Source organism: Panthera uncia, chromosome C2 (assembly GCF_023721935.1).
Source record: "Panthera uncia isolate 11264 chromosome C2, Puncia_PCG_1.0, whole genome shotgun sequence".
Taxonomy (NCBI): Eukaryota; Metazoa; Chordata; class Mammalia; order Carnivora; family Felidae; genus Panthera; species Panthera uncia.
Genome location: NC_064810.1, coordinates 135372454 through 135398436, shown reverse-complemented (window position 1 = coordinate 135398436; position 25983 = coordinate 135372454). Strand labels below are relative to the sequence as shown.

At 41.9% G+C, this 25983-nt stretch overlaps 1 protein-coding gene across 5 annotated transcripts in view; it reads left to right on the top strand.

Moving 5' to 3' along the window:
• Window positions 1–25983, top strand: part of ZNF385D (zinc finger protein 385D) — a 1296755-nt gene that overhangs the window by 983848 nt on the left and 286924 nt on the right. Inside the window, exon 1 of one of the 5 annotated variants that reach the window (XM_049629863.1) lies at window positions 9365–10559. The exons of 3 other annotated variants lie outside the window; for them this stretch is intronic. In XM_049629863.1, the coding sequence (XP_049485820.1) occupies window positions 10547–10559 (13 nt within the window). In that variant the 5' untranslated portion in view covers window positions 9365–10546. Of the gene's footprint in view, window positions 1–9364; window positions 10560–25983 lie in introns of those variants that run through there. One more of the 5 variants, XM_049629862.1, reaches the window with a different exon arrangement.

Below are 25983 nucleotides of genomic sequence, written 5' to 3'. Positions count from 1 at the left end.
ATTATTTTTGGAGGCTGCTAAACAAGAGGAAAGAGAACACATTACGTTTTTGTTTTCTTCACCAGAGCCTGCCATATATGTTGGCTCTTGGTGAGTTCCTTTTCTAGGTCCCCATGGCTATAGGTATGAATTGACTTTCATGTAGTCAAAATGTGATAACATTTTATAAAGTCATTCCAATTTTTTTTTTACTAAATTAAACTATGGTCAGCATTGAAAACAATAATGCCAAAAATAATGCATATAAATAAAATTACATTTCAAATACACGTGTATTAAACCAATCTTTCAAAAATATGACAGAGAGGGCTGATACTACCATTGGTTTAATGGTTCTTTTATTCCATCATTAAATCCAACTTTCACCTAATCTAATTACCAGGGGTCCGTGAAAAAGTCTAGATTTCTTATGAATTACATTCTATGTTTAGAACAGTTCCAGATAATGCACTAAACATCAGTGTTCGTGAAAACAATATAAACAAAATTGTGACCTTGTATTTAGATTATATAATCTGTGTATAGGTTTTAAAGCAGTTTTCCTGTTCAGGACAGAAGAGGTATTTATGTTTCCTGTGATTTTGTAACTTAAATATAAAGTGTGAGGGTTACCTCCATATTAGAATAGCAGTAATAATGTCCATCTGCATAAAAGCTCCTGACCACAAAGGTGAGTCTTTGTTTACCTCTTGAAAGTGCTCTCCCAAGAAGCTATGGCTAGCCATTTCCAATACAGAGAAGACCAGTTGATCAGATAGCAGCAAAACTAATGAAAACCATCATGGAAGTGACAGCAAGATTAATTAAGTTCCTCCAAGCCCTATTCACGTGTGGCTGTGCAGAGTTCCTTTGGGTACTGCTGCAGTTAAATGGTATTCATGGTGACAAATACTGTAGATTTCCAGAACTGACACTTTTGAGTCAAGGGTAAAAATCACATTCAGTCATTTTATCCACCAGAAGGATCGAGATGAGCCCTTAGGATTATTAGTATGTTTGAGCAAAGCCAGGATTGAAATTGAGACATAATTAAAAGAATGTTGGAACTGTAATATTTTGTTTTCCATTTACACATTTCCTTTATGTGTTTTAGACATTTTGACAGAGGAAGCCAAACAAATTTCCATCTAATGTATTTGACTGGAGGCACAGAATTATGCACACTTGGAAACACTTTCAATTACTTGGTGAATTCTTGCAACAGTGGGGCAGAGTTGCACATCTCTCTGCTCACTCTATATAGTTATTATCACAGTATATATAAAAATGGAATGTCCATGGCCTAACGCATCCAAATTTACTAGAGCTGTACTCAATTTATCTTGAAGGATCTTTTTTTTTTTTTTTTAAAGCAAAAGAAGAAATTCAATATGATGTTGTTTTCTTCTTCCATTTTGTTTGCAAGCACATTTGTTGTGGGGCTGGATGGGGAGAGGGCTGATTCTCAAATTGCTGCCCAGGAACCATAAATGAATTTTATTTTAAGAAAAATTGGAAACCTCTGGAGTGTATAAGATCTTTCAACCTGCTATACAAGATATATTAACTCATGTTATTGTGTCGCCAAATGTCTTTGGAGGAGGCATATTATTATATTTCTGTCCTTGGAAACATTTTGAGGCTCATTCATGTATTCATTCAGCAAACACTTCCTGCATTATCTGTCAAATAAAATTAAAACCCTTTAACATGGAATGTGAGATCACATCCAACAGGGCTTCTGTGTTTTCCTCTCCAAATTTATTTTGCATGAAAATTTCTTAGGAAACTTGCTCCTTAAATTCAAATTTGTTCTTGCTCTCCCAGACATATCACTCACAATCCCATCCTGGTTTTAGTCATTTGCAAAATTTTCCTGCATTTTATCAATCTGAACTGATATTGAAGACCAAGTTCAGGTTCCACCCCTTCTCTGTAGCTTTCCAGGTTTGCCTGGAGCCATCTCATAATTTTACCTTTTACCAAACCCTTACATGCATGTCCTAGATTGTTCATTTGTTGTTTACTTTATAGTACCTTTGTTTTTACTTGTATTTTTGGATATGTGTTTCGTCTCCTTCAGTAAGCTACTGAATGCTTTTTGGAGTAGGGTGGTCGCTTAAGCATTACACTTCAATGCTTTGTTATTTAGGATCGCTACTTTTAATGGTTTTTTTTTGCCAGTGATAATGATAATAGTTATAATAATCTCACTTCCTTTTAATGAGGCACCAAACTACATAGTGTGGTGCTACTAAACTTGTGATGTGGTTTCCATCATTTTTGGAGACAGTATCTACACAGACATAAAGCAATCTAATAAAAAAAATAAATAAACAACTTCTTGAGGGGTTTTGGGGGGAAAGATATAGAAATGGCATGTCAGGCAAATAGTCTGAGAGCCTACAGAAAGGAAGCTGGTGATACTTCCTATTATAAGGGAATCAGAACTATCTATCAATCAGGGCAAATGTACTCATAAAAACCACCTATATGAGCAGCTAGGGGGTTGTCTAGTTTCCCCTGAACTACTCTCTGCTTTAACTCTCTTCTGTTCTTGACTCTGGTACTTGCTTCCCATATTGGCCTCCTGATTTGCTCTACCCATGAATTTCTTAAAAAAAATTTTTTTTGAACATTTATTTATTTTTGAGAAACAGAGAGAGACAGAGCATGAGGGGGGGGGGGGCAGAGAGAGAGGGAGACACAGAATCAGAAGCAGGCTCAAGGCTCTGAGCTGTCAGCACAGACCCTGATGCAAGGCTCAAACCCACCAACCGTGAGATCATGACCTGAGCCGAAGTCGGACACTTAACTGACTGAGTCACCCAGGCGCCCCTACCCCCAAAATTCCTGATCTGTCTCTTGCCCGATACCTGATCAGTCCTCTGGTTCTTAGCTATCCTCTCCTCAGAGCTTTGGGATTTCTCTCTCTAAGATTACTTTTGATATCTCTTCCTTTTCTGTGTAATTCTGATCCTTGTCTCCAACCACAGCAAAGTTTGCTGCTTCCTAAATCATGGGCAATGTTTGATGTTAGTGCTATACTCTCGTCACTAACGCGATAGGCCATGTCCTTGTCATACATTTCTGCGATGTTTCTAGAGTATGTAAAGCATTCGAGGAATTAACATATATTTCACTTTTTCTGTGACATCAAAGAAGCCTACATTGTACCTGGGGGATATTGATAATTGTAAAGGTCACTGAAAGCCAATCTGATAAATACTTTAAATGGAGTTATGTAAAGAATGTGTGAGTGCTCATTAGAGGAACACATGAGTCAGACATAAACCCAGGGAAGACTTCTTTTTTTTTAAAGTTTATGTGTTTGTTTGTTTGTTTATTTAGAGCGTGTGGGGGAGGGAGGGGCAGACCGAGGGGGAAGAGAGAATCCCAAGCAGGCTCTGTGCTGAGAGTACCTGATGTGGGGACTCGATCCCATGAACTAGGAGATCATGACCTGACCCGAAACCAAGAGTTGTATGCTTAAACCGACTATGCTCCCCCAGATGCCCCCCAGGGAATACTTCTTAGAAAACCAAATATCTGAGCAGTTTTGGATGGTGAATATAAATATCTAGGCAAAGGGGAAGACAAAAGGGCGTTCCTGGTAGAATATAACTATATTCTCAGGAAGATCAGAATGGAACATCATCTAGAAGTAGAAGACTTTTGAGATATTTACTCACTCAACAAATATTTATTGCAAGCCTGCTGTTGTTTAGACACTAGATGCAGCATGACCATGGTAGACATGCCCCTTCCCTTATGTCCATTGTACTGAAAGAAGTGTAGTCCATGAAGAACATAAAGGATGGGTCCTTTTCTCTGCATGGAGAAAGGTAGAAGATGTTCTAAATTCTACAAGATAAGCTGATAAGCAGAATCCCAGAGAATGTAAGCTTCTTGTAGACAGAGATTTCTGCAATTTCATCAGTGTGCCTTGAGCACCTAGAACAGTACTTGGGACATGAATACCCAATGACTATATGTTGAATAAATAAACATGCCTGGGCCACAGTCAGTTCCAGGGTAAGAATTCAAACAGGGCTCCCAATGCTAGTTACTAATTATTGTTAAAGAATTGCTATTAACTGACTATCAGAATAGGCAGGACTACATATAGAAGGGATTTATTGGACATCTCCAAAGTCAGAGAAATTCAGATGGACAGAATTTTGGAATATTATAGTATTAATAGTTTTTTTATTCTCAGCTCAGTATTAGCACTTCTTTTCTTGTAGGCAATTTACTTTCCAGACTAAGGTCCCTGGGCATTAATTTCAATGGAAGCATCAAGTGACAATCTAGGAATAAAAATGATTTATGAGTTTCAGCAGTGTCTATACAATCTAAAAAATTCATCAAAACACTGCATGGATCAATTCCACTAGGCATTCATTCTCTTACTGACCAATCACGTCTCTCTCCCCTTTTCAAACTGTTTTAACAGTGGTTGGCGATGTATCAGACAAAGGCAAACTCAAGCTTAAAATCAAGAGCCTTCCATTCATATGTCAACAAATATTCATTCAACAAATTGTTATGCTTCAACAAATATTCAGTCACCAAGTACCCATATATTTGGCCTCTTGCTTTTACAATGTCCCAGAGCTCAGTGTGGACCCTTTTCTCTTCTGAAGTTGAATACTCCTTTGAAGATATCATATGGTCTCATGGATTTAATTACCATCTATAAAGTAGTGACTTTCACATTTAAATATCAAGCCCAAACTTCTCCCATGAACTCCAGACCCATACAGCCAAACTTCTATAGAATGTTTCCACTTGAATATACAATAGAATCTTAAACTAGGATGCCCCACATTGACCACCTCCAAATCCCCCCACCCAAAGCATGTTCTTCCACAGCCTTCTCCATATCAGTTAGTAGAAATCCCATCCTTCCAATTGCTCAGTCCCCAAATTTTTGTGACCCAATATTATTATTTTTTAATTTCTCTTCTATTACCTATCCAACTCACAGGAAAACCTATTGGCCTATTGTGACACACATACAGACTCTGACCACGTTTTGCCACCTCTACTGCTCCTACCATTACCAAACCACCATCTCTTCTAGATTATCACAGTCTTCCTAAATCATCACCGTGCATCTTCCCTTGCTCCCTTTTATCCATGCTCCATGCATCAGTCATAGTAAACCCATTAAAATATGTCGATCAGGGGTTCCAGGGTGGCTCAGTCGGTTAAGCACTGGACTTCAGCTCAAGTCATGATCCCACCATTCCTGAGTTTGAGCCCCACATCGGGCTCTGTGCTGACAGCTCAGAGCCTAGAGCCTGCTTTGGATTCTGTGTCTTCCTCTCTCTCTCTGCCCCTCCCCCACTTGCACCCTGTCTCTCTATCTCTCTCTAAAATAAATAAATATTTAAAAAAAATTTTTAATGTCAAATCAAGTTATTCCAAAGGCATTCTATATAAGTCAGAAAAAAGTCAAAATCCTTATAATATGGCCTACAAACTCCTACTGAATTAGGCTCCATGTGACCTATTTGACTTAATTTTTTTTCAATTTTACGTGTAGTTGACAATGTTTTTTTTTATTAAAAGATAATCATGATCTAATATGGAGAATGGATTGGATTTGGGCAAGCCTGGAATTAGGAACCCTGGATAAAATTTTATTGCTGCAATATAGTAAGGAATGAAAGTGGACTAAACTAAGGCTCAGGGGAAGGCGACCGAAGACGCAACTTTGCTGTGCTAACTCAATGCTAAATTACTGCTGCATTCGGCTATGGGAACTCGAAAGGACAAGCAAGCTCACAAACTGTGGCCCTGCAGTACCACCTGGCATCTGTATTGTGTGGAATTTAAGAACAGCTGCTGCTAAACATGGACAAGTTCAATTTGTGTAAACATTTTGCATCAAACACTATCAACTTCAAAGAATTGACTATAAGCACATAGAAAAGTATGATGTTTTACACCTAATATGGTTGTATTCAGCATGTTCACTCATTTATTCACAAATATTTATTGAGTAGGAACAAGTGCTGGGTACCCTCGTAGGGATGGTGGATACAGCAGTGAACAACAAACAAAAATCCCTGCCCTCATGGAGATTCTATTCCAGTGGGAAGACACGTAGGTAAACAGAGGTCTACAGTAGTGTGTCGGGCAGTGACAATCCTTATGGAGGGAAACTACTCTGATAAACTTTGTAAAAAAATTTTTTTAAGTTTATTTATTTATTTTGAGAGAGACAGAGACTGTGCAAGTAGGGGAGGGGCAGAGAGAGAGAGGGAGAAAGAGCATCCCAAGCAGGTTCTGCACTGTTGGCACAGAGCTCCAAGCAGGGCTCGAACTCATGAACCTTGAGATCATGACCTGAGCTGAAACCAAGAGTCAGGCATTTAGCTGACTGAACCACCAGGGCGCCCCACTCTGACAAACTTTTGATCAAGACTCAGCGATGAGGTATCCAGGCTGGCAGCTATGCGGATATTCAAGCAGAGAGAAAATTCTCCTCTTGCCATAATGTTTTCACTCAAAATATGTGACTGGTTTTAGGGCGTCTTTTGTTTTAATCCTGATAGGTATATTACTATCTGGCAAGCAGTGACCTGATTCCCCTCAGGATCCCGCAGCTTCTCAGACCTGCTTACAGAGAGAGAAAGGTCAGGAGTGTGAACCAGGTCTGTCCCTGCAAGCTGCTGGGTCCTCTCCTGGACATGACATATAGAAGCATCTCTCAGGCACAGCCAGCATGTCCATAATCCATGTCTAGCCAACATCAGCTATGCCTTTATTTGGATGCTATTCTGTTTTAAAATAAAAATACTTGCAGTTTTTTCCTTTATAAATATAAGGCATGCAAATAATTTTAGGGGAAACAATAAAAAGTATAAAATTAAAATAAAAATCACTTGTTTTCCATCCAGAAATAGGCACTGTTTCTATCCGAGGCCTTGATATTCCCGCTAACCCTTAACTGGAGAAGGGTGGGGCATACACCTTTAAATAAAGCAGATGCCTTCCTTTTTTTGGCCGAACAGAATTCCATTGCATGGATGCAACACTCAGTTGCCTCTTGGATGCCACACTTCTCCAGAGGCTACATGCTGCTCTTTCAGGAATAATCCTCTATAGACCAGGCAGAGGGTGGAATGTTCTGTTATCAAATACTCTCCGCTTGTGTATTTGTGCCCATGTAGACAGGTATTTTTTTTCTGGAACTCTCAGTAACGTAGTTTGATTGGGGAAGACCTTTACCTGAGCCACTATAAATGGGTAATTTATAATTTATTTCTTTGAATAAAGAAATCTCCTGGGAATGCCTACATAAATTCCACATACAAATAATAAGACGATTACACTTTACTGACCGCACCATTGAGAAAACTGCTTAAAGTCTCTGAGCCTCAGGTTCGTTTGTCTTCAGCGTCAGCGTCCTGTTCATCGGGACATTGATAATATCCACCTTTTTTACATGTCAATGTGTTAGAAAGAAAGATGACGTAAGTGAAAGTACCTTGTAACTGCAAAATGCCATGAAAATGTAAGGTGTTATTAATTATTAAGACAGTCCTTTAGTGTCTTAAGCCTCCTGTTTTAAACTCAACTCTCAATGCTTGCATCTTCTAACTACAGGAACAGAAAAGGACCAAAAACTGTAGCATTAAACTACAGTGCCCCCTAGCCCATGTAGGAGGTCAGGACAGTTCATGAGCTTCATGAATAAGCTCTACCACAGATGGTTCTTTTGCCTGAGGGAAGGACCATTAATTGTACTTTTGGATGACTTCCATCTGTCCAAAAGGAAAAACACTTATGTGTTTCCCTCAGTAGTTTCCTGTAACGTTCTTTTTATTTCTAATTTTTAAAAAGGAGCAAAAAAGTATTCTTTACTATTTGCATTTTCTTGCTCCAAACTGCTTTCAATGAAGAGTGTTTCTAAAAAAAAAGAATCACTGGATTTAGCCTAAGACTGGTGGTAACGTTTCTGATTTAGAGATGATTACCATTCGCATTTACAAAATTCTTTATAATCCATCGCAAGAGGGGATATGGGTCATAGTGCTTTTTTCACAGAGAGGAAACAGGGGGTTTAGCTTCTTTGCGAGATTGCACAGCAAACTGCCATTATGAGCTCCAGCCCACCAGTTCCAATATGCATTAAACCCACAAACAGAGACAAGATTGTGCAAAGAAAGACCACGGATTATTTTAATATCACACCGTAGAAATATTTGCTACCATGGCTTATGAAAACCTGTATTGAAAATAGATCAATTGCGTCCTTCTGTAAGCTATAGTTCATTTGTTATCTCCAGCTCTTAATTTTATAGATTTTTGTAGAAAATTTTAAGTTTCAAAAAAAAAAAAAAAAAAGAAAATTTTAAGTTTCGATAGTTCTGTAGGTAAATTTGGATGCCAAAGCGATGAGTCCTTAGGAAACTGAACGTATTTTATGGGTTTATTTTCCATGCTGAGCATTTAAGTATATTAATCAGCACCGCTTTCAGGGATTTCTTTCTAACATCCTTTTCTATGTAAGATAAGGACTGCAATTCATTAGACCATTGGAGGAGCCAGAGGCTTTGCTAAGCTTTGCCTTTCTTGACGGCTCCTCTCAAATCTAAGGCGAGTTTGTGTGCGCTTGTGTGTGGGTGTGTCTATATTATGCTGGTGACCAGACTTGAATGATGACACAATCTTGGTTGTCTTTCAGGCTAAATTGCCTCCCCTCTTTGGGGGTCAAAGATCATTTCAGCTTCAGTATCCTTTCTACTACCTACTATGGGAAGCAGCAAATGTGATCTTGTGAAACTGAGGGGTGACTTTTATCACGTTATTTTTCTTTACATTTCTCTATCAACCTCGCTCAGAATATACTCAAGAAATAAAAATAACTCTTCCCCAACTACTAGGTTTCTTTGATCTGGTCATTTCTAAGGGAAAACCTCTATTACCCTAGCAATGGACCCTTGAATGTTTTTGTTTTTGTTTTTGTTTTCTCTTAGGCAGAAACATCACAAGCAACAAACCCTCAAGCCCACAGCAAAGAGAATGCAGACACAGGACACCATTCCTTTCCCCGCTGCTTTTTTAACTTAGGGTGGCAGGCTAAATTTTGGCGAGAATGATGGCATTCATGGGAGGGGCGGGATAAAAGTGTGTTGTCTAATTACACGTTAATGGCAGAACTCGCCTTAACCTCTTCCCCTCCCGCGCCGTGGTGAATTTCCCCCGAGTGCTCCCTCGTGGATCCGGAGACCCTGCTCTCTTTAAGAGAGCCTCCCGCGCCCCTCACTCCGCCCCCTCCCAGGTCTCTGGGCTCGTCAAAGCTTCCCGAGAGCCATGGTTGGTCCAGGCAGGCAATCGGAGCACCTCATGGAGCCGCTGCTAACCGGGGGTGGGGTGCGGTGGGGTGGGGGGGTCTGTTTGTAGTACTCTCAGTCCTGATGTCACAGGCGCGGCAAGGACATCGCAAGGAGGAGTCGGATTACAGTAAGGATGGGCAGTGCAGCAGGCAGCCGGAGCGCACGCTCCAGCCGCCGGGGATCGTAGCCCGGGAGAGGCAGCCTGCAAGGCGCTCATCCCGCGGAAGAGGCACGCTGGGCGCTCGCCGCTCTCCACGCCGGGGACGTTTCCACCGAATGTAGCATGAAACGGCTCTGCTGTGCGTGTCAGCCTTGGGGACGAGCTGATGCTGAAGACGCCGCGGTGGGGTTCCAGCTGTCTGATTAATGAGAAACATAATGTATTTTGGTGAGTGTTACCTCTGATGATGTAATTCTGGGGGTGGCCGGCTCTTCACCAGGGCAGACCAGCCTTTAAAAAAAAAAAAAAACATCTTTAAGCCGCGAGAATATATTACGTTAAATCTACCTCCAGTTGGCAAGTGGAGGACCAAGCTGGTGCAGCCTTCAAAGCTTCCTTTGTGTTACAATTGGGGCTGTTTATTAGTCGTGTGTGAGTTTAAGTTGGAAAAGAAAAGAAACAGGGTGGGGGTGGATAAACTTTGGCTTGATTTGTCTGCATGAAGTTGGCTTTTTAGCTAGGTGAAGGAGAAATGGTGCGGCGTGGGAAGTCATGAGCTAACTCAATGGAATGTAAAACTAAGTTCCTGTACTATGGATGCTGTGAAATCTTAGTCAATACCAGCGTTTCATTAAGCATTTTGGTTTTTCCCGAATTCTGAGCCAAAAAGGAAAAACATTCTTTGGTGTGCAGGGGTTGAGCAGCTGAGGACGCTCCTCTATACCATCCCATTTTCCTTTTGGCTAGAACAGCAATAGCACAAAATGCATAGTATTTCAAACCTTTAGAGGTCTCGAAGCTGTTAAATATTTCTGCAGTTTCTGTGCCACGGTGGAACCCTCCCTTAAGATTTTCAGCCCAGCTGCCCTGCATTTCCAGAAAACATGTTGAGGCTTAGATCTGGGCTACCAGGGGAGCACTGTAAGCAGGCTTGGAGCTGTGTGTTAGCACTGTAAGGCTGCAACTTACTGCTGGGAGAGAAGGCACAACCCCTTCACTGAATAAGAAGCGGCCAAGGATTGGGACTGAATATCCTTTCCTCCTCCCCGAAGTTATGCTTTCCTTCTGTAAGTTCCATCCCGCGTCATCATCTGAGGGCATCTATCTGATATTAAAAGGTTTGTGAGAACAGCTGGAGAGGGGCCAGGGAAGGATTCCAAGATGCAAATGCTCTGGGTGATTTCTTGGTTGGCTTTAAATCTGAGACCTAGAGTCTTTTTTCAGATTAAGGAGGTGTTTAAATAAACTTGTGTTGGGGGAGTGTTAGTTTCTTGGGCATTTATTTCTGTGTGTACTATTTGCTTTGTTTTGTTTTCTTCAGACTTTGAAACATTTGTGAAAGTACGGGAGGAACACGAGTTGTAAAAGCTGAATGCCTTTAGTTGTCTTGACAGCCGTTTTGATTTCCCTATAATTTGTGTCATATTAGGAAAGAAGTCTTAAAAATAACTAAAATTGATTTGGAAGAAACAATCCTCATTTCAGAGCCAAATTTAAGACAAATCCAGAGTTAAACAACACCTCTCTCCAGGGGTACTGTTGGAGGTGGTCAAGCTTGTTTATTGGCAATTGATAAAACAGCAAGTGTTTATCATGAATATATTTTTGATAAATGGAAAATCTTGGAGATGTAATCTGTCCTCCGGACAAAATAAAATTTCAGCATCTGTAATGCTATTGAGGGATAGGAAGTAGGTTATAATTTTAAGTGTTTAGCCTCTTGCAACAATTCTTTATGTGATGATGGCGAGCACGGAGGTTAGCCAGAGTAGTTGCATAGTCTAAAAGTACTGGTCAGTGGCCATCCATGCTGTACGAGATTATCATGTAGCTGCTGGAGAAATGTTCACTGGGCTAGCTCATGTTAACTGTAGGCTAGTCCAGCTGTCTCATAAAGCTGGGTGATTCACAGGGCAATTAGTTTCACCGTATAATGCAAGTTTTTAATGGTACAAATTGAAATGTGATGTCCTACTTTGGATGAAACTATACTCTTTGGAAGGCAAAGCTAAAGTTGCCCTCTGTGTCATGAATGTGGTTCCGTCTTACCAGGATTCCGGCATGAGATACGTTTTTCTATTCCTGGAGGAAACCGTGTGGATTCAGGAATGCCGTTGATTTCAGGTTAGGCTATGCAGCCCCTCTCACAGGCAGTTCAGAACCCCGAGAGCCCACCTGTCCCTAATAAAATGCCTGGTAAAAGACGTAGGGCAAGAGGAATTGAGCAGAACAATCCAGGCAGTTTCAAGATTCAGTAACATGCTGATGTTTGCAAATGCCTCAGACTGTGTATATTTGTGTATTTGTGTGTGTGCGTGTGTATTTGTGTGTTTGTATGTATCTATGTATTTCCAACATTTTAGCTATTTCGGGTAATTTTTCAAAACAATACTTTCACTTTGTAGTTTGGTTGCCCTTTACTTTCTTCTTCAATTTTGAACTGAGTCAGGGAGGACATAGGCAAAGAAAAAGTGGGGCTGCCTTCGTAGGCTTTTCTGGGGATTTGTGGGAATGGAGTGGAGGCGTCAGAAGACTTGTGTTTGCATCTCTGGCAGGGAGTGATGAAGAGCATGGTGATGCTGTAACACCAGGGAAACTGATATGCAAGCAGGGTATTTATTTCCCTTATAAATAATCTAATTTGTCAGTGTTGCTCGACACCCCCCTTCAAATGTAACTGAAGAATCACTGCCTACCTGCTTTCTTTCGCCTTAAGTACTAGACAGTTGCAGCCTCCCCTTGCTCAGTTGGCGTCTGTCCTGTGTGTGCAAGTTGGTGGGATATGTAATAGTTCCAGTTCTCAAGAATAGCTCATGTTTTGAGTGTGCCGTCTCAGACTTGCAAGACTAATGGACCCTTTTAATGACTTAAGCCTCACTCTTATCTCCTATTGAAATTTTAGTGCAGCGTTTTCAATAATTGTTCCTTTGCACTTACTGTGCAGTGATTTAAGAGTTTGCTGTTCAGTCACCGTGGATACTTTTGTTACTTATGCTATCGATCTTGCATTCATTACTTGGAGTTAAAAATAAGGCTCACATAGGAGAAAGAAGCAAGGAAAATCCCAGTCAGCAACCCGATTGGGATTACAGTAAAAGCCGGGGAAAATAATAAATAGTTCTGAAATTCCCTCCCCACCCCCATAAATATTTTACATAGTTAAAAATTACATGTGCCAAGGATGAATAGCCATTAATAATTTATCCAGAAATAAAAGCAAAGCAGCTGGGAGGCTTCTCCTCAGATTAAGGAAGAGAGGCTGGGGGTGGTTGTCAGTACAACAGACCTGAGCTGCTGGGTTACAGTTTGGTTAAGAGGAGTGTGCTGGTATGAAGGGCATGTTCCTTGCTTGAGTGCATCCTGGCTATTTGTCAGAGCCTGGCAGAAGGTTGTAACCATGTACTCTCTCCAGCTCTAAGCACCGTATGTCTGAATCATCTCCCCTTTCCATCTGGCCCACCACATTTCTCCACTGCTGGAGTGGTGAGTCGTTGCCAGTGGTCATGTCAACCTCACAAATTGTCCATGGTTGGCCAGAGAGGTGCTATGTCTGAACCCTTTGCCATCAGGGGAGAAAATGGGAGGCTGAATGCACTCAGGAAATTCTATGTGGCTGAAACGAAAGATGTTTTTAGGCCTGAGTCAACCAGATGGAGACTCTGGGGGAGCTTACAGCCAATGAGAGGCTGGGGCTGGCTCCATGAGAATGCTCTGGAAAAAGGAAATAATACACCTGAAACAAATGAGCAGAACTGAGAGACAAATATTAGAGCCCCCTCAACGGTGTATTGAGGAAACCTGGGGAAAAGGGCGAACACAATCCACAAAGTGTGAAAGGGCTGTTCAAGTTCAGCCTGGCGTTCGTTGTGGATCAGCTATCTTCCTTAAAATGCCTGAGAAAAATAGGAAAAATTACTTAGTGGTATGCTGATCATTACAAGAAATACTTGATTGAGAAAGCTTGTAATACAACAGCTAGGGGTAAAAAAAAAAACTAGTAGGAAAATTCTAGACCAGAAGCCTATTTCCCCAGCCTAGAATAGACACATTTGTATATTGTCATAAGAAGGACTTTTGTTTTTCCCCTGGGAGGTTGAGAACATTCTCACGTCAGCATTTACACTTTTGGTTGTGGCTGGACCATCAAGTTTCACCTCTAAAGCAGTATGTTAGGAAAACAGTTAAGCAGCAAGGTTATGGGGAAGGAAATGAGCAGAAAACAGCAGGCAGCAGAGAAAAACATTCCTCTATTTTTCATGTTTTCAGTAGAAACATTTAACTCGTCCTAATTAGTTTGTACTGAGTGATCTGTTATGGGGAATTAGGTCCACTAGAGTCTTTCTAAACACTCTGGAGGTGTTTCTATCTTCCTGAGGCTGACAGGAGGAGAGAATAACTCAGGAAGGCACTTGTTACTGTAGACTCCCCTTTTTAAAGCGTGAAGTCATTGCCATTATGTTTTATTACAAATGAATCTAAATGACATGCAGTAAATTACTACATAACGGGGATGGAGAACATGACAGGTGAATACTGTCAGAAGGGATCATATGCAGGAACCACAAACCGAACAGAACTTGGAAACCCATTAAGATTTCTTCCTCAAGACAGGGTCTCTTTTAAATTCATACGAAGCCCTTATTTTAAGGAAACGGATTCCAAATTTGATCAATATGCCAGTAACATGGAATCCTTATTACACTCTTAAATTTTAAGCAAAAAAAAATATTTTTAAGGACTTTATTAGTTGCTGTAATTATATGGAAATGAGATGGGTTTATTTAAGGGATAAGTTCCAAAATTCATGAGATAATGACGGCTTGCAAAGTTACCATTTTGTGGGTGGCATAATTGTTCCAAAAAACAAATGAAAAATTTAAATTAGTGGTTTCTGACTTCCATTTCAGAAGATTTGGTCACAGCTGTTTTTGACTAAAACCTCCCCTGATAAGACAAGATGCATTGGCGTGTGTGTGTGTGTGTGTGTGTGTGTGTGTGTGTATGGGTGTATTTCACACTGGAGCATCAAAAGGTGCCTTTTTACAGTAAACATCCAAATTTCTTTCCGCATTCACATCTTGTATGTTTTCCCAAATCTTTTCACATCATTTAAAAGGTAAAACATCGGGGCGCCTGGGTGGCGCAGTCGGTTAAGCGTCCGACTTCAGCCAGGTCACGATCTCGCGGTCCGTGAGTTCGAGCCCCGCGTCAGGCTCTGGGCTGATGGCTCGGAGCCTGGAGCCTGTTTCCGATTCTGTGTCTCCCTCTCTCTCTGCCCCTCCCCCGTTCATGCTCTGTCTCTCTCTGTCCCAAAAATAAATAAAAAACGTTGAAAAAAAAAATTAAAAAAAAAAAAAGGTAAAACATTAAGTATTGGTTTAACAAGATGGATATTAAACTCTTTTTTTTTAGTGCAGCTGGCTTCAAGTTTAACAACCATTATATATATTAGAGGTTTTAAAAATCAAGTCATGAGGATAATTTTTAAGCCTTTTTCTGCTTAAGAGAGAGTGATGCTTGTATAAGCAGAAACCTGTCTCTACTTTGACCTTGAGAAAGAGACGTTTCCATTTGTATTACACTATGAAAAACATGTCAAAAAACAACAAAGGTCATAGCAGCTGCCCTCTCTTTCTCTCTGACTCTCTTTAAAAAAAGCCATTACATATCATTTCCCACAAAGATTAGTTTTGCAACAGAATTTCACACATGATTGGTGGCATTAAGAGAGAATACAGCATGAGAGGTGGCTAGAAATATCAAAGCTTAAAGTGGTTGAGATCATGCTTGAACCAAATTGCTAGGGTTGAAAATAGGAAGACGCTTTGCTCTGTCACAGCGTTAAAATCGTTATGAGGCAGCTGGAAGTCGGGCTTCATGGCATGTGAGCTTCAGGTTCACACAGCTTTTAAAATCTAGGGTATTTCCGTGAAACCCTCTTGACTCCGAAACCTGAAATGCACACGAACCTCCATCGGAGCCCTGGAGGGGATGCGCTGAGCCCTGAACCCCTTCTCCTTGTCCGCCTTTCAGTTTTCTCTTTTTTCTAGCCTGGCAGTATCCCATTTCTGTAAGAAAGGAGGACAGAGAAGAGTAACCTGGGCAAGGTCAGGAGGGAGACCCAGGTGTCAGGCCTGGAGCTCTGAGCAAATGCTGCCCGCCCCAAAGCACCACTGTACCTGGTGGGAGGGGAGGGCTGTGGGGCGAGAGTGGGTTTGGTTGGCTCCAAGTTCTTTTACAGGATGAATCACGTTCGATGTGTATCCTCAGCAGCCTGTTTAGCTCAGTGCCAGGCACATAGGTGTTGATCGTGCATGACTGAGTGGGTTGGAGAATTAGGGAGGAGTGAATTCCACTTCCTCAGCAGATCCTTTAAGGCTGATGTTCCCTATGAAAACTGGTCCGTGTGTGTTGACAAACACTCTTCTTGGCTCCTGAAACATTTTAGCTGCCTTTTTCTTGTCTTTTTTTTTTTTAATCTTTAAAGGTAAGGACTAGTCCTTAGAAATCCGATCTGAAAATAAATGTAAGGAGTTCTACAATCTTTTTTCACTTCTTTCTTCATAGAACTCTGCAGTGTAAAGAGTAACATATCTATAGAATATTAAGACCAGTGTACAAAAAAGTCTGAAGAATACCTAAAACCATCATAGGAGATGGTAGAATTGCACTTTGTTTTCCGTTCGCTTGATCACAACTTCGGTTCTCAGCTTTACTTGGCTTCAGGGAGTTTGCCCCAGATGTTGACATCCTCTTGCCACAGGCTAGATAGGCAGGACTGCCCGCTATGTGCAATTAACCAAAACGTCCAGAAGGCCACCAGTTTTGAAGATCATTTGTGAAAGCTGAAGAAAATGGAGATCATTTGGACTACTATTTGCAAGGCTTTTGCAAAAATGTGCTTCACACTTACCTTTTTCATATTCATGTGTTTTGCTGGTGAGAGAAAGTGCTTGTGGCAGATTGCCCTGGGGATAAAAGTGCCACATGCGTGCAAACGTACTTTGATAAACATCATCCCTTACACTTACACCGCGATTTGTATTTCTCAAAATGCATCAATACTATGCTTTTTTTTCAATCCTTAAAATGACCCATTGCAGGAGGTAGGTAAAATATAATTCTTTCTATTTTGAGATGAGGAATTTGAGCCTCCAGTGACTGAAAGAACATTCTCAAGGTCACACAGCTAGTAAACGTTAAGGCCAAGACTCCAATTTGGTCCTTCAGAGTCTTACTTCGGTGCTCTTTACTCTTTACAGAGGAGTAGAGGGGAATATTTCTTATGAATGGAGGATTACTTGTAATAGTAATGCTAGGAAAAAATATTCCAGCTGATAGGCTAAAGAAATGAATACAAAAGATTGGGAAATAAGATATATTTGTGTGTTGACTTTGAAAAATCAAAAGTAATAACAGAGGCCTGACATAATTCATACTTTTTTTTTATTCTGCCTTGTTTCTTGTGTCAAATAATTACTAATAAACACAAGTAGAATATTAGATTAGAATACTAATCGGCCTCAGGCAGGACCCGGCTTTCTCCACTGCCTCTGTTTTTCCAAGGCAGCATCAGATACTAAGGCTTGTATTAATTGTACAGCTGTATATTCCTGCTGTGTCACTGTTTAACTCAATGCTTACAAAAAGAAAAATTCCAAGTCATTTGTGCTCCAGACTCTTTGATGTTTACAGTGACACCATCTCCAGTGTTTGGGTGTTCAAGATGGAACCCCAGCCTGGTCTTTTTTCTGTGACTGATAAAGAGAAACAAACAGCCTGTGAGAATTTAGCTGCTCCCCTCACTGCCTCTGTATTCTTGGGCAAGTCACCTCACATTTTTGATATCCAGGTTTTCGTAAAAGAAGAATAATGATAATGTGTTTCCCACAGTTCTATTTTGAGGACTAAAATATACAAGGCATATAAAAGTGCCAAGCCCCAGGAAGTACATGGTGAGCCGCCAGTAAAATGCGATTCTTTCCTACTTTTTTCCCCTCTGTATCCAACCCAATATACAAATGTATAAAATTGAAAAAAAGGGTTTATATCTCTTGGGGTCAAATCAGAAGACAGGAACCATGCTAACTAATTCACAAAGAAGGACTTTAATGCAGGTGGTTTGTTCTATGGATGATAGAATTGCTGGGAAGCCACATGGGGGCTGGTGAGGCAACCCAGAGATTAGCAATAGCAAGAAACTGGTAGTTGTAAGATGGAAGGGCAAGAGACGTGGTCCTGAAGGCCAGGGCCCGGGGTCTCCTGGTGGGAGCTGGAGTCGTGGCAGACCTGAGACATCGGAGGTGGAAGGACTCGACCTTAGGCATGGAGAGAGACAGAGAAGTGCCCTGGCTTCTCCCTTTTGCCCACCCTCCAGTACGCTGCCTTTGCCCCTCATTGGTGGAATCGAACCAGAGGCCAGGCAGCGTGGGCACTGCACCCTGCAGGTGTCAGCTCCTGGGCAGTCCAGGGAAAGTTCAGGAAATAGACCTCAGGGTAAACTGGCCAAGGACCTGGAAAGAGATCTTACATCTGATAGGAGTTCTGTGACGGTGGACAAATTAGTAAATCTGTCTCTGCGTCAACTTTTTCATTTATACAGTGGGTTATAGAGTCTGTCTGACAGCGAGGTTCAATGAGTTGTTGAATGCAAGCTTCACAATATGCAAAGCACCATGTGAATGGGCCTTGTTATGAGGATGTGAAAAACCATGTGGATTAGAAAGAGTGGAGCTTGGAAAAATAGCAGCTTGGAAATACATGTTCAGCTATGCAGTTTAGCATTCCAGCAGAGATCTCTGAGTGCACTGAGAAAGGGAACATTTGGATACATCCTCACATAGCCCCTTGCATGGTGGGGTCAGATGTACCTGTGAGGCCATGTATAATCGGTTCTTTGTTATTATTCTATAACAAAGGGAAATTGCAGGAGCAAAGGCAGGGAAGAGAAAGCGAGCTGGGCAGGAAACCCTCCGTAAAGATTCTCTATCCCCATATTCCTTCCTGTCCAAGACTCTAAGGGGAATAGACACGTTGAAAGCTGAGGGAGTTTATTAATAGTTGCTTGGGAAGGGAAGAGGGATTTGATATCGATTTTTACCTGTTCTTCTATGTGTTGCTGGACTTTTAAAGACTGATTTCTTTGGCTGACTGGCCCTGCTATTAAAAACAAAACAAAACAAAAAAACCTAAGGCAAAACATTCTGCCCTTCCGGTATGGCATTATTAGCATTTCTCTCAAAGCCTTCTTTTAAAGCCTGCGACAGTTCATAACTTACGGTGCCCTTGTTTAGAGGCATCTCCACAGTGACTGCTGGGGAGCATTGTCCTTGCAGGGCACGATGCACGACACAGAAGGCAGGTGGTTACCACCAGGCATTTCACTTAGCTGCCCTCAGTGATGGGAGACATACCTTAGACGGCTTTGGCAATTCTTAGGAGCGTGTCCTAAGGTTATCAGTTAGAAGGTGTTTTAGAAGGCAGCTTGTTTAAAATATATATGTATTTTTTTTCTTTTTTTAAAATAGTTCAAGATCCTATACACTAACCTTCTGGTAAACTTCTCCTCCTCCTCCTCCTCCTCCTCCTCCTCCTCCTCCTTCTCCTTCTCCTTCTCCTTCTCCTTCTCCTTCTCCTTCTCCTTCTCCTTCTCCTTCTCCTTCTCCTTCTCCTTCTCCATGGTGTCTTGGGTTTTCCTCACTTTAAAATGCTTAATAAGTAAGAGAGTTATAGTGAGAAGCCCAAGGCATGGAATTGACGGACCTCTTGGTTTCCTGAGAGTGTTTCCCAACTCCTGTTAATGGAGAGCAGTCCTGGTGCTGACAGGTGATGGGGTAGTACTGACAGAGAAGGGGGCTTAACAGCCTGAGTGCCTGCTTTGTGCCAGGCGCTGGCATGACTTAATTCATTGCACCTCACCACCATCCTTAAGAGATGATCAGTGGATCTAAGTCCTGGCTGCACAGGGGCGCCTGGGTGGCTCAGTTGGTCAAGCGTCTGACTTCGGCTCAGGTCATGATCTCGTGGTTCATGAGTTGGAGCCCCGTGTCAGGCTCTGTGCTGACAGCTCAGAGCCTGGAGCCTGCTTTGGATTCTGTGTCTTCCTCTCTCTCTCTTGGCCCTTCCCCTGTTCAAGTTCTGTCACTCTGTCTCTCTCTCTCTCTCTCTCTCTCAAAAATAAATAAACATTAAATCCTGGCTGCACAATGGAATCCCCTGGGGAAATTCTGAATAGATGCTATTGTCAAGGCCCTACCACAATCCGTAAATCTACTTCTATGGGGATGGAGCCCGGGCATCTGAATTTTCTTTTAAAATGTCCAGGTTGATTCTGAAGGACAGCCAGAATTGAAAATCACTGAGATGTGTAATTTTAACCACTTTGCAGAGCAAGTCCTGTATGCTAGGAGTTCCCAGCTTGCCCCAACTCACCCTGGCAGCCAGGTCAGGAATTCATCCCAAGTCCACCTGACTCCAAAGCCTGTGTTCTTTCTCCCTCCACACGCTGACTCACTCCCCTTAGGGAGATCATCCCGTGGCCTCAAGTCCGGGCCTGATTGCAGCCATCTTGGGCTGCCCCCTTGCTTCCAGGGTGGAAGTCCCTAGAAATGGGCCCCCTCCTTTCTACCTGGGGTTCTTTATGGCGCTGGCACCCAAAACAGGTTCAGTGCAATAGGAGTCGATTCAGAATCACAGTTGGTATGGTTCTGGAAAGAATTTTCGAACTCTGCTTCTCAAAATTGAACGTTCATGCACATCACCTGAGGATCAGAGTAAAATGCAGCTCTTGATTCAGTAGGTGTGGTTTTGGCCTGTGATTCCACCTTTCTAACAAGCTGTCAGTGCTGCTGGTCCACCAACCACACTCTAAGTAGTATGGCTTTAGAGATCATATATCTGAGCTACAGGTTTCTGCAGATAGGGGGACTCAGGTCTAAGTGTCTCATCTCAATCTCCCTATTTCTTTTTTTTTAAATGTTCATTTATTTTTGATAGAGTGCATGCAGGGGAGGGGTAGAAAGAGGGGGATAGAGGATCCAAGTGGGCTTCGGGTTGGCAGCAATGAGCCCTATGTGGGGCTCAAACTCACAAACCACGAGATCATGACCAGAGCTGAAGTTGGATGCTCTATGGACCAAGCCCCCAGGTGCCACTATACCTCCTTATTTTTTTCCTACAGGATACTGTATGGCCCATGGTGTGAGTTCCAAGTCAGGTGACCAACCATCCTACTTTGCCTGCCGCTGAGGGGGTTCCCAAGATGTGGGCTTTGAGTGCGGACACTGAGAAAGTCTCATGCAGACTGTGATGAATTGATCACCCTAGCTTCAGTAGATCAACACGCAAGACCAAGTTCCCCAGGGAGAACTTGGGCAAGTAACTTGATCTCTTTGAGCCTCAGTTTCCCTCTCTGTGAAGCGGAAATAATAATTGATACTGCCTAGAATAATTGTAGGTATTAAACTAGGTGGTGCATATAAAGCACTCGACACACTTGTCTCTTTGAGCCTCAGTTTACCTCTCTGTGAAGTGGAAACGATAAATAATACTCCCCAGAATAATTGTAGAAATTAGGTGCTGCGTGTAAGGCACTTGACATGCTGTCACAATGTTCATTCTCACTAAATGCTGGCTGTGCCTATTACCTGGAATACAGAGACCTGTGTCAGCACTCCCCTTCATTACTGAAAAGAAGAAATACCCCAAAGGTCAAGTGTGAGTGCTCACGGATCATCTCTATTGTACCATCTGTGTGCAGAGAGGGCAGCTTGTAAATCACGTCCTGCCCTGAGGTCTGACGGGCAAGCGGGGGTGAAGCATTTTCCGTTCAGGATATGGTTTGCCAACCCTGAATATCAGCGCCAGTGATTTTTATTTGCTGTTTAGGGAAAGAAAGGCCTGGCTAAGGCCCGTCCACCTTGGGACATTCTGAACTGGCCCCTGGTGTTCCTGTCGACCTTGTTCATCCATTAGTGTTTCCCTGAGCCCTGTAACAACTTATGAGGGCAGCTGCCGCTAATGACTGTGCCTTCCATCTCCTGACCTGTCATTGTGTTAACAATCGATATCCTTCAAAAAACACACACCAACAGATAAGGCAGCACCCACACTACACCTTCTACTTAAATGGCCCACGGAGAGGGAAAAATAAAGACCTCTAACTCGCACGCTTCCTAGCACAGAGCCTGGCACACGGACACTGGATTCGTTAAGTGTTTATTGCGTGCAGTGCCAGGCTGGGGGCATCCCTCTTTCGTGCCGGTCAATTTCTCGTAGAGACGGGAGGGGCCGCTTCCTCGTGTGCAGTGGGCTGGTGTTGAGTGCACGAGGCTGGCTTTGCCAGTCCTTACCTAGGAAAAGCCATTTCACTCACCTCCTGTCAAATGCCATCAGCTTATCAGAACACTTAGTGTGCCAAATATGTGACTATTATGTGTGAGGCAAGGTGCACTTTTGTTTTCCTATTGTGACTCGTAAGTGGGACTGCTACAAGCAGCAAATTATTGCACGGTAGGGGTTACCAGGCCTGAACTGCAGCCGACTAGCATTTTAGACAAGAAGACAAACGAACAGCAGAGCAGAAGCTATTCTTGCTTTCCTTCAGTGTGACGTGCAATTGCAGAAAGGGCCCTCCACTTTCACGTGTATCCATTTTAGAGGAACAATTGGCAGATTTTGTCTCTGGTCTCATCTCTGCTTACTTGTAGTCAGACCCTCATGCCATTCTAAAAGGGCATTAAACCTAGGGAATCAAAGTGCCCATTTCATAGACAGGAAAGTAGAGGCCAAGTGATTAGTAAATGCGCGTATCTGGCCAGGACCAGCGCCCAGACTAAAAATTAAAACCCGGGTCTTGATCCAGTGGTGCGAATTTGGATGAATTGTCCGGGACCTCAGCTTCCAAAGCTTCCAAGTCAGTAGATTGGATAAAGACCAGTCACCCTACCCCACAAGGCAGCGCTGTTAACTACTAAAAATAGTCCAGGTTTCTTAAATGCTTAGTGCCTGCCATCACTGCTCTAAGTATACCCCCTTAACTCATCCTCATAGCATCCCTGTGATGGAAGATGATCACAATGCCTATTTTACAGATGAGGAAACGGAGCTACAGAGAGGTCAGGTAATGAGAGTAGGGTAAGTGGCTGAGCTGAGGCATACCTAACATGTCTGGCTCCCCAGCCCCGGCCCCACCATCCTGTGCTGTGTGACCTTGAGTAAATCTCAGCCTCTGAAAACCAAAGCCCAGGAGCATAGTCTCACTATTCAGACCGAGCAGCAGGTTTCTGAAGCAGGCAAAAAAACAAAACAAAACAAAACAAAAAACCTAACAGGCAAACCAGCCAACTAGCAAAACTCCTCTGGGTTTGCATGTCAAGCAGCCACCTGGTGGTGGGGCTGAGGCCAAGATCAAGGAAAAATTCCCGGTCCCTTCCAGAAAGTCTGCCTAAGGGCAGGACATAGGAAATCTTGTTCATAGAACATGTAACACCAGTCCTACTCGTGCTGCAAAATCAAGGCTTATAAATAATGCCATCACAATGACAACTGGCTTCTATGTGCTGGGAGAAAGGCTATGCCCTTTCCCTGTGTGTTTGTGCCTGATAGAGGGACCACACTCTTGCAAATGGAACAGTCTATTTCCTTTCTCACGGACTTCTTCCTGGGTACATCATGCAATGTGCCATACATGGGGTGATCTTTTTTTTTTTTTAAATCAGTTAATATCTGAACTTATTTTAGGTCCATGGAGCACCAGGAAACTGAAAGAGACAGTGAATTCTTTTTATACCCATAAGAGAATATTTGCTACTTTTTTTTTAAAAAGTAATACATGCACAATTTTTAAAATTTTTTTAACATTTATTTATTTTTGAGACAGAGAGAGACAGAGCATGAACGGGGGAGGGGCATAGAGAGAGGGAGACACAGAATCGGAAGCAGGCTCCAGGCTCTGAGCCATCAGCCCAGAGCCCGACGCGGGGCTCGAACTCACGGACCGCAAGAGCGTGACCTGAGCTGAAGTCGGATGCCCAACCGACTGAGCCACCCAGGTGCCCCCATGCACAATTTTTTAAATAGAATATTCTAAAAGGGTAAATAGTGAAAACTTAATCTTCCTTCATTCTTGTGCACTTTCTTACATTTGAGAGGCTAAATTCAATGGAAGGTGGGGAGAGGGGATGGGGGAAATATTGAAGGTGGTCAGGAGGTAAAAACTTCCAGTTATAAGATAATTAAGTCCCGGGGATGTAATGTAAAGTATGGTGACTATAGTTAATACTGTATTGTATATTTGAGGGTTGCTAAGGGAGGAGATCTTAAAAGTTCTCATCATAAGAAAAGAAATTGAAACTATGTGAGGTGATGGATGTTAACTAAATTTATTGAGGTCATTTCTCAATAAGTACATATATTAGGTCATTATGTTGTACGCCTTAAACTTATATAATGTTATATGTCAATTACATCTCAATAAAACTGAAAAAAAATAAATTCTATGGACGGGTATATGTGTATACCCACCCTCTTATTTTTATATGGAATGGAAACATACCATGAACCTTGTTTTGCGTATTGCTTTCTTTAGTATATTTGATGTTTCTCATTCCCTTTATTTTATAGCTGCATAGTATTCTAATGCAGGAAGATATTGTGATTTATTTTACTGGCCCTTTTAAAAGAGAAATAACGTCTTTCCACTCTTTTACTGATAAAACCAATGAATATCATTGTGCATACATAATTTTTTGTGTGCATGAACACACATATATATAGGGTAAATTCTCAAAAGTAGAATTTATGGGGCAAGGCATATTAAATTCTCAAGGGTGTTGCCAAAGTGCCCCATGGAAAGTTTTTACTGATTGATTTCTACATATATTTCTAAAATTAAAGAGTAGAATAACTCCTTTCTAAGTGGTAAACTATTTATGTGAACACCGCCTTGCAGACTTCTCAAATGTGGGTTCTCAGACTGAAACAAAATGAAATGGCTTTCTCCTGTTTTGTCCTTGCTTCCCCTTCTCCAGTCGGTTTCATCATTTCACTTCCATTGTGCTAATTCCATATGGATATTAGTTTCAACTTCCAAAAAAGTAGTGGTGTCACAAAAGGGAAGATGCTGCATGCTTTAAGAATGGGGGGTCCATGGGGCACCTGGGTGGCTCAGTTGGTTAAGCATCTGACTCTTGGTTTCGGCTCAGGTCATGCTCTCACAGTTTAGTGAGTTCAAGCCCCATGCTGGGCTCTGCGTTGGCAGCACTGAGCCTGCTTGGAATTCTCTCTCTTTCTTTCTCTCTTCCCCTCCCCTACTTGTACTGTTTCTGTCTCTCAAAATAAATAAATAAACTTTTAAAAATTAAAAAAAAAAAAGAATGGGGATGCATACAACAGGAAGTTTTCACCTTTTAAATAAAATTGTACCCTTCCCCTCAAAACCAGAAGGCTAGCCCTTGAAAGATCTCTATCAATTAGACCTTAAGCCAAATATGGTTAGAAGTTTCATTTTCTTCGAGCCAGTGGGCCTTAAAAGGTAAAGACACATTTGTATAATTTCATATTTCAGTATTTTTTTCTTCTGTCCCTAACCCCGTGTTTTTCTTTGACTTTTTCAGCATCTCTATTTACAACATATTAAGCTTAGAAATAATCTGGAATGTCTGTAGCATGTTTCTATGGTAAAAATGCCACAGTTATTTAAAAAACAAAATCGAAACAGTGATTATGGTTACCATTTATTGAGCTCTTTAGTTCTTTACAAACCTCAGTTCATTCCCTAAAGTAATGATACCGTTTTAATGAACTAGATGTCATTCTGTCTACTTTACAAAAGAAGAAAGATGTGTTTAAAGGTTTAGTTTCTTGTCTCCAAAACAGATTGAAAATGGCAGGCAAAGGATTCAAGCCCAAGACCATCCAGCTGGACATCTGGTGTGTCAAAATGTTGACACCACCCTTTGGTATTTTCTGTCCAACGTACTACTGTGAGCCACTTCTGTAGAATCTTGATAGGAGGGGACATTTATATAAAGCGGAGGTTCTCATTTTCCCTGTCCTTGTTATTGAAGAGTCCTACGGATGATCACAGCAATTCCTGCTAAAATGTAGACAATGCTAGGAGCCTTATCCTGCGGTAGGGGACCTGTGGAGAGAAGGGCAGCCAATCCTCTTTTCTCTCTTCTGTTGAAGAGATGGTCTCCTTTGTTACCTGCTGTCTCTTTGGGCCATCCAAACAGTCCCCAGTGTTGTCAAAGCCAATGAAAATTAAATGAAGGAAGTCAGTAAAATACTGCATTTAATGATGTGTTATTCAGGAGTGCTGTGCAGAACTTACTGTCTAGTGTCCTAATTTATGTTCCCTCTGTTCACCGAGCTGTTTGGAGTTCTCTTCAATCCTGGTGACCATACAAACTTGTGCAATATGCAGAAGAAGCATCTCACGAATCTAGATGGCAGCTTGAGATCTCATCTGACATCCTACATTTATAAGTG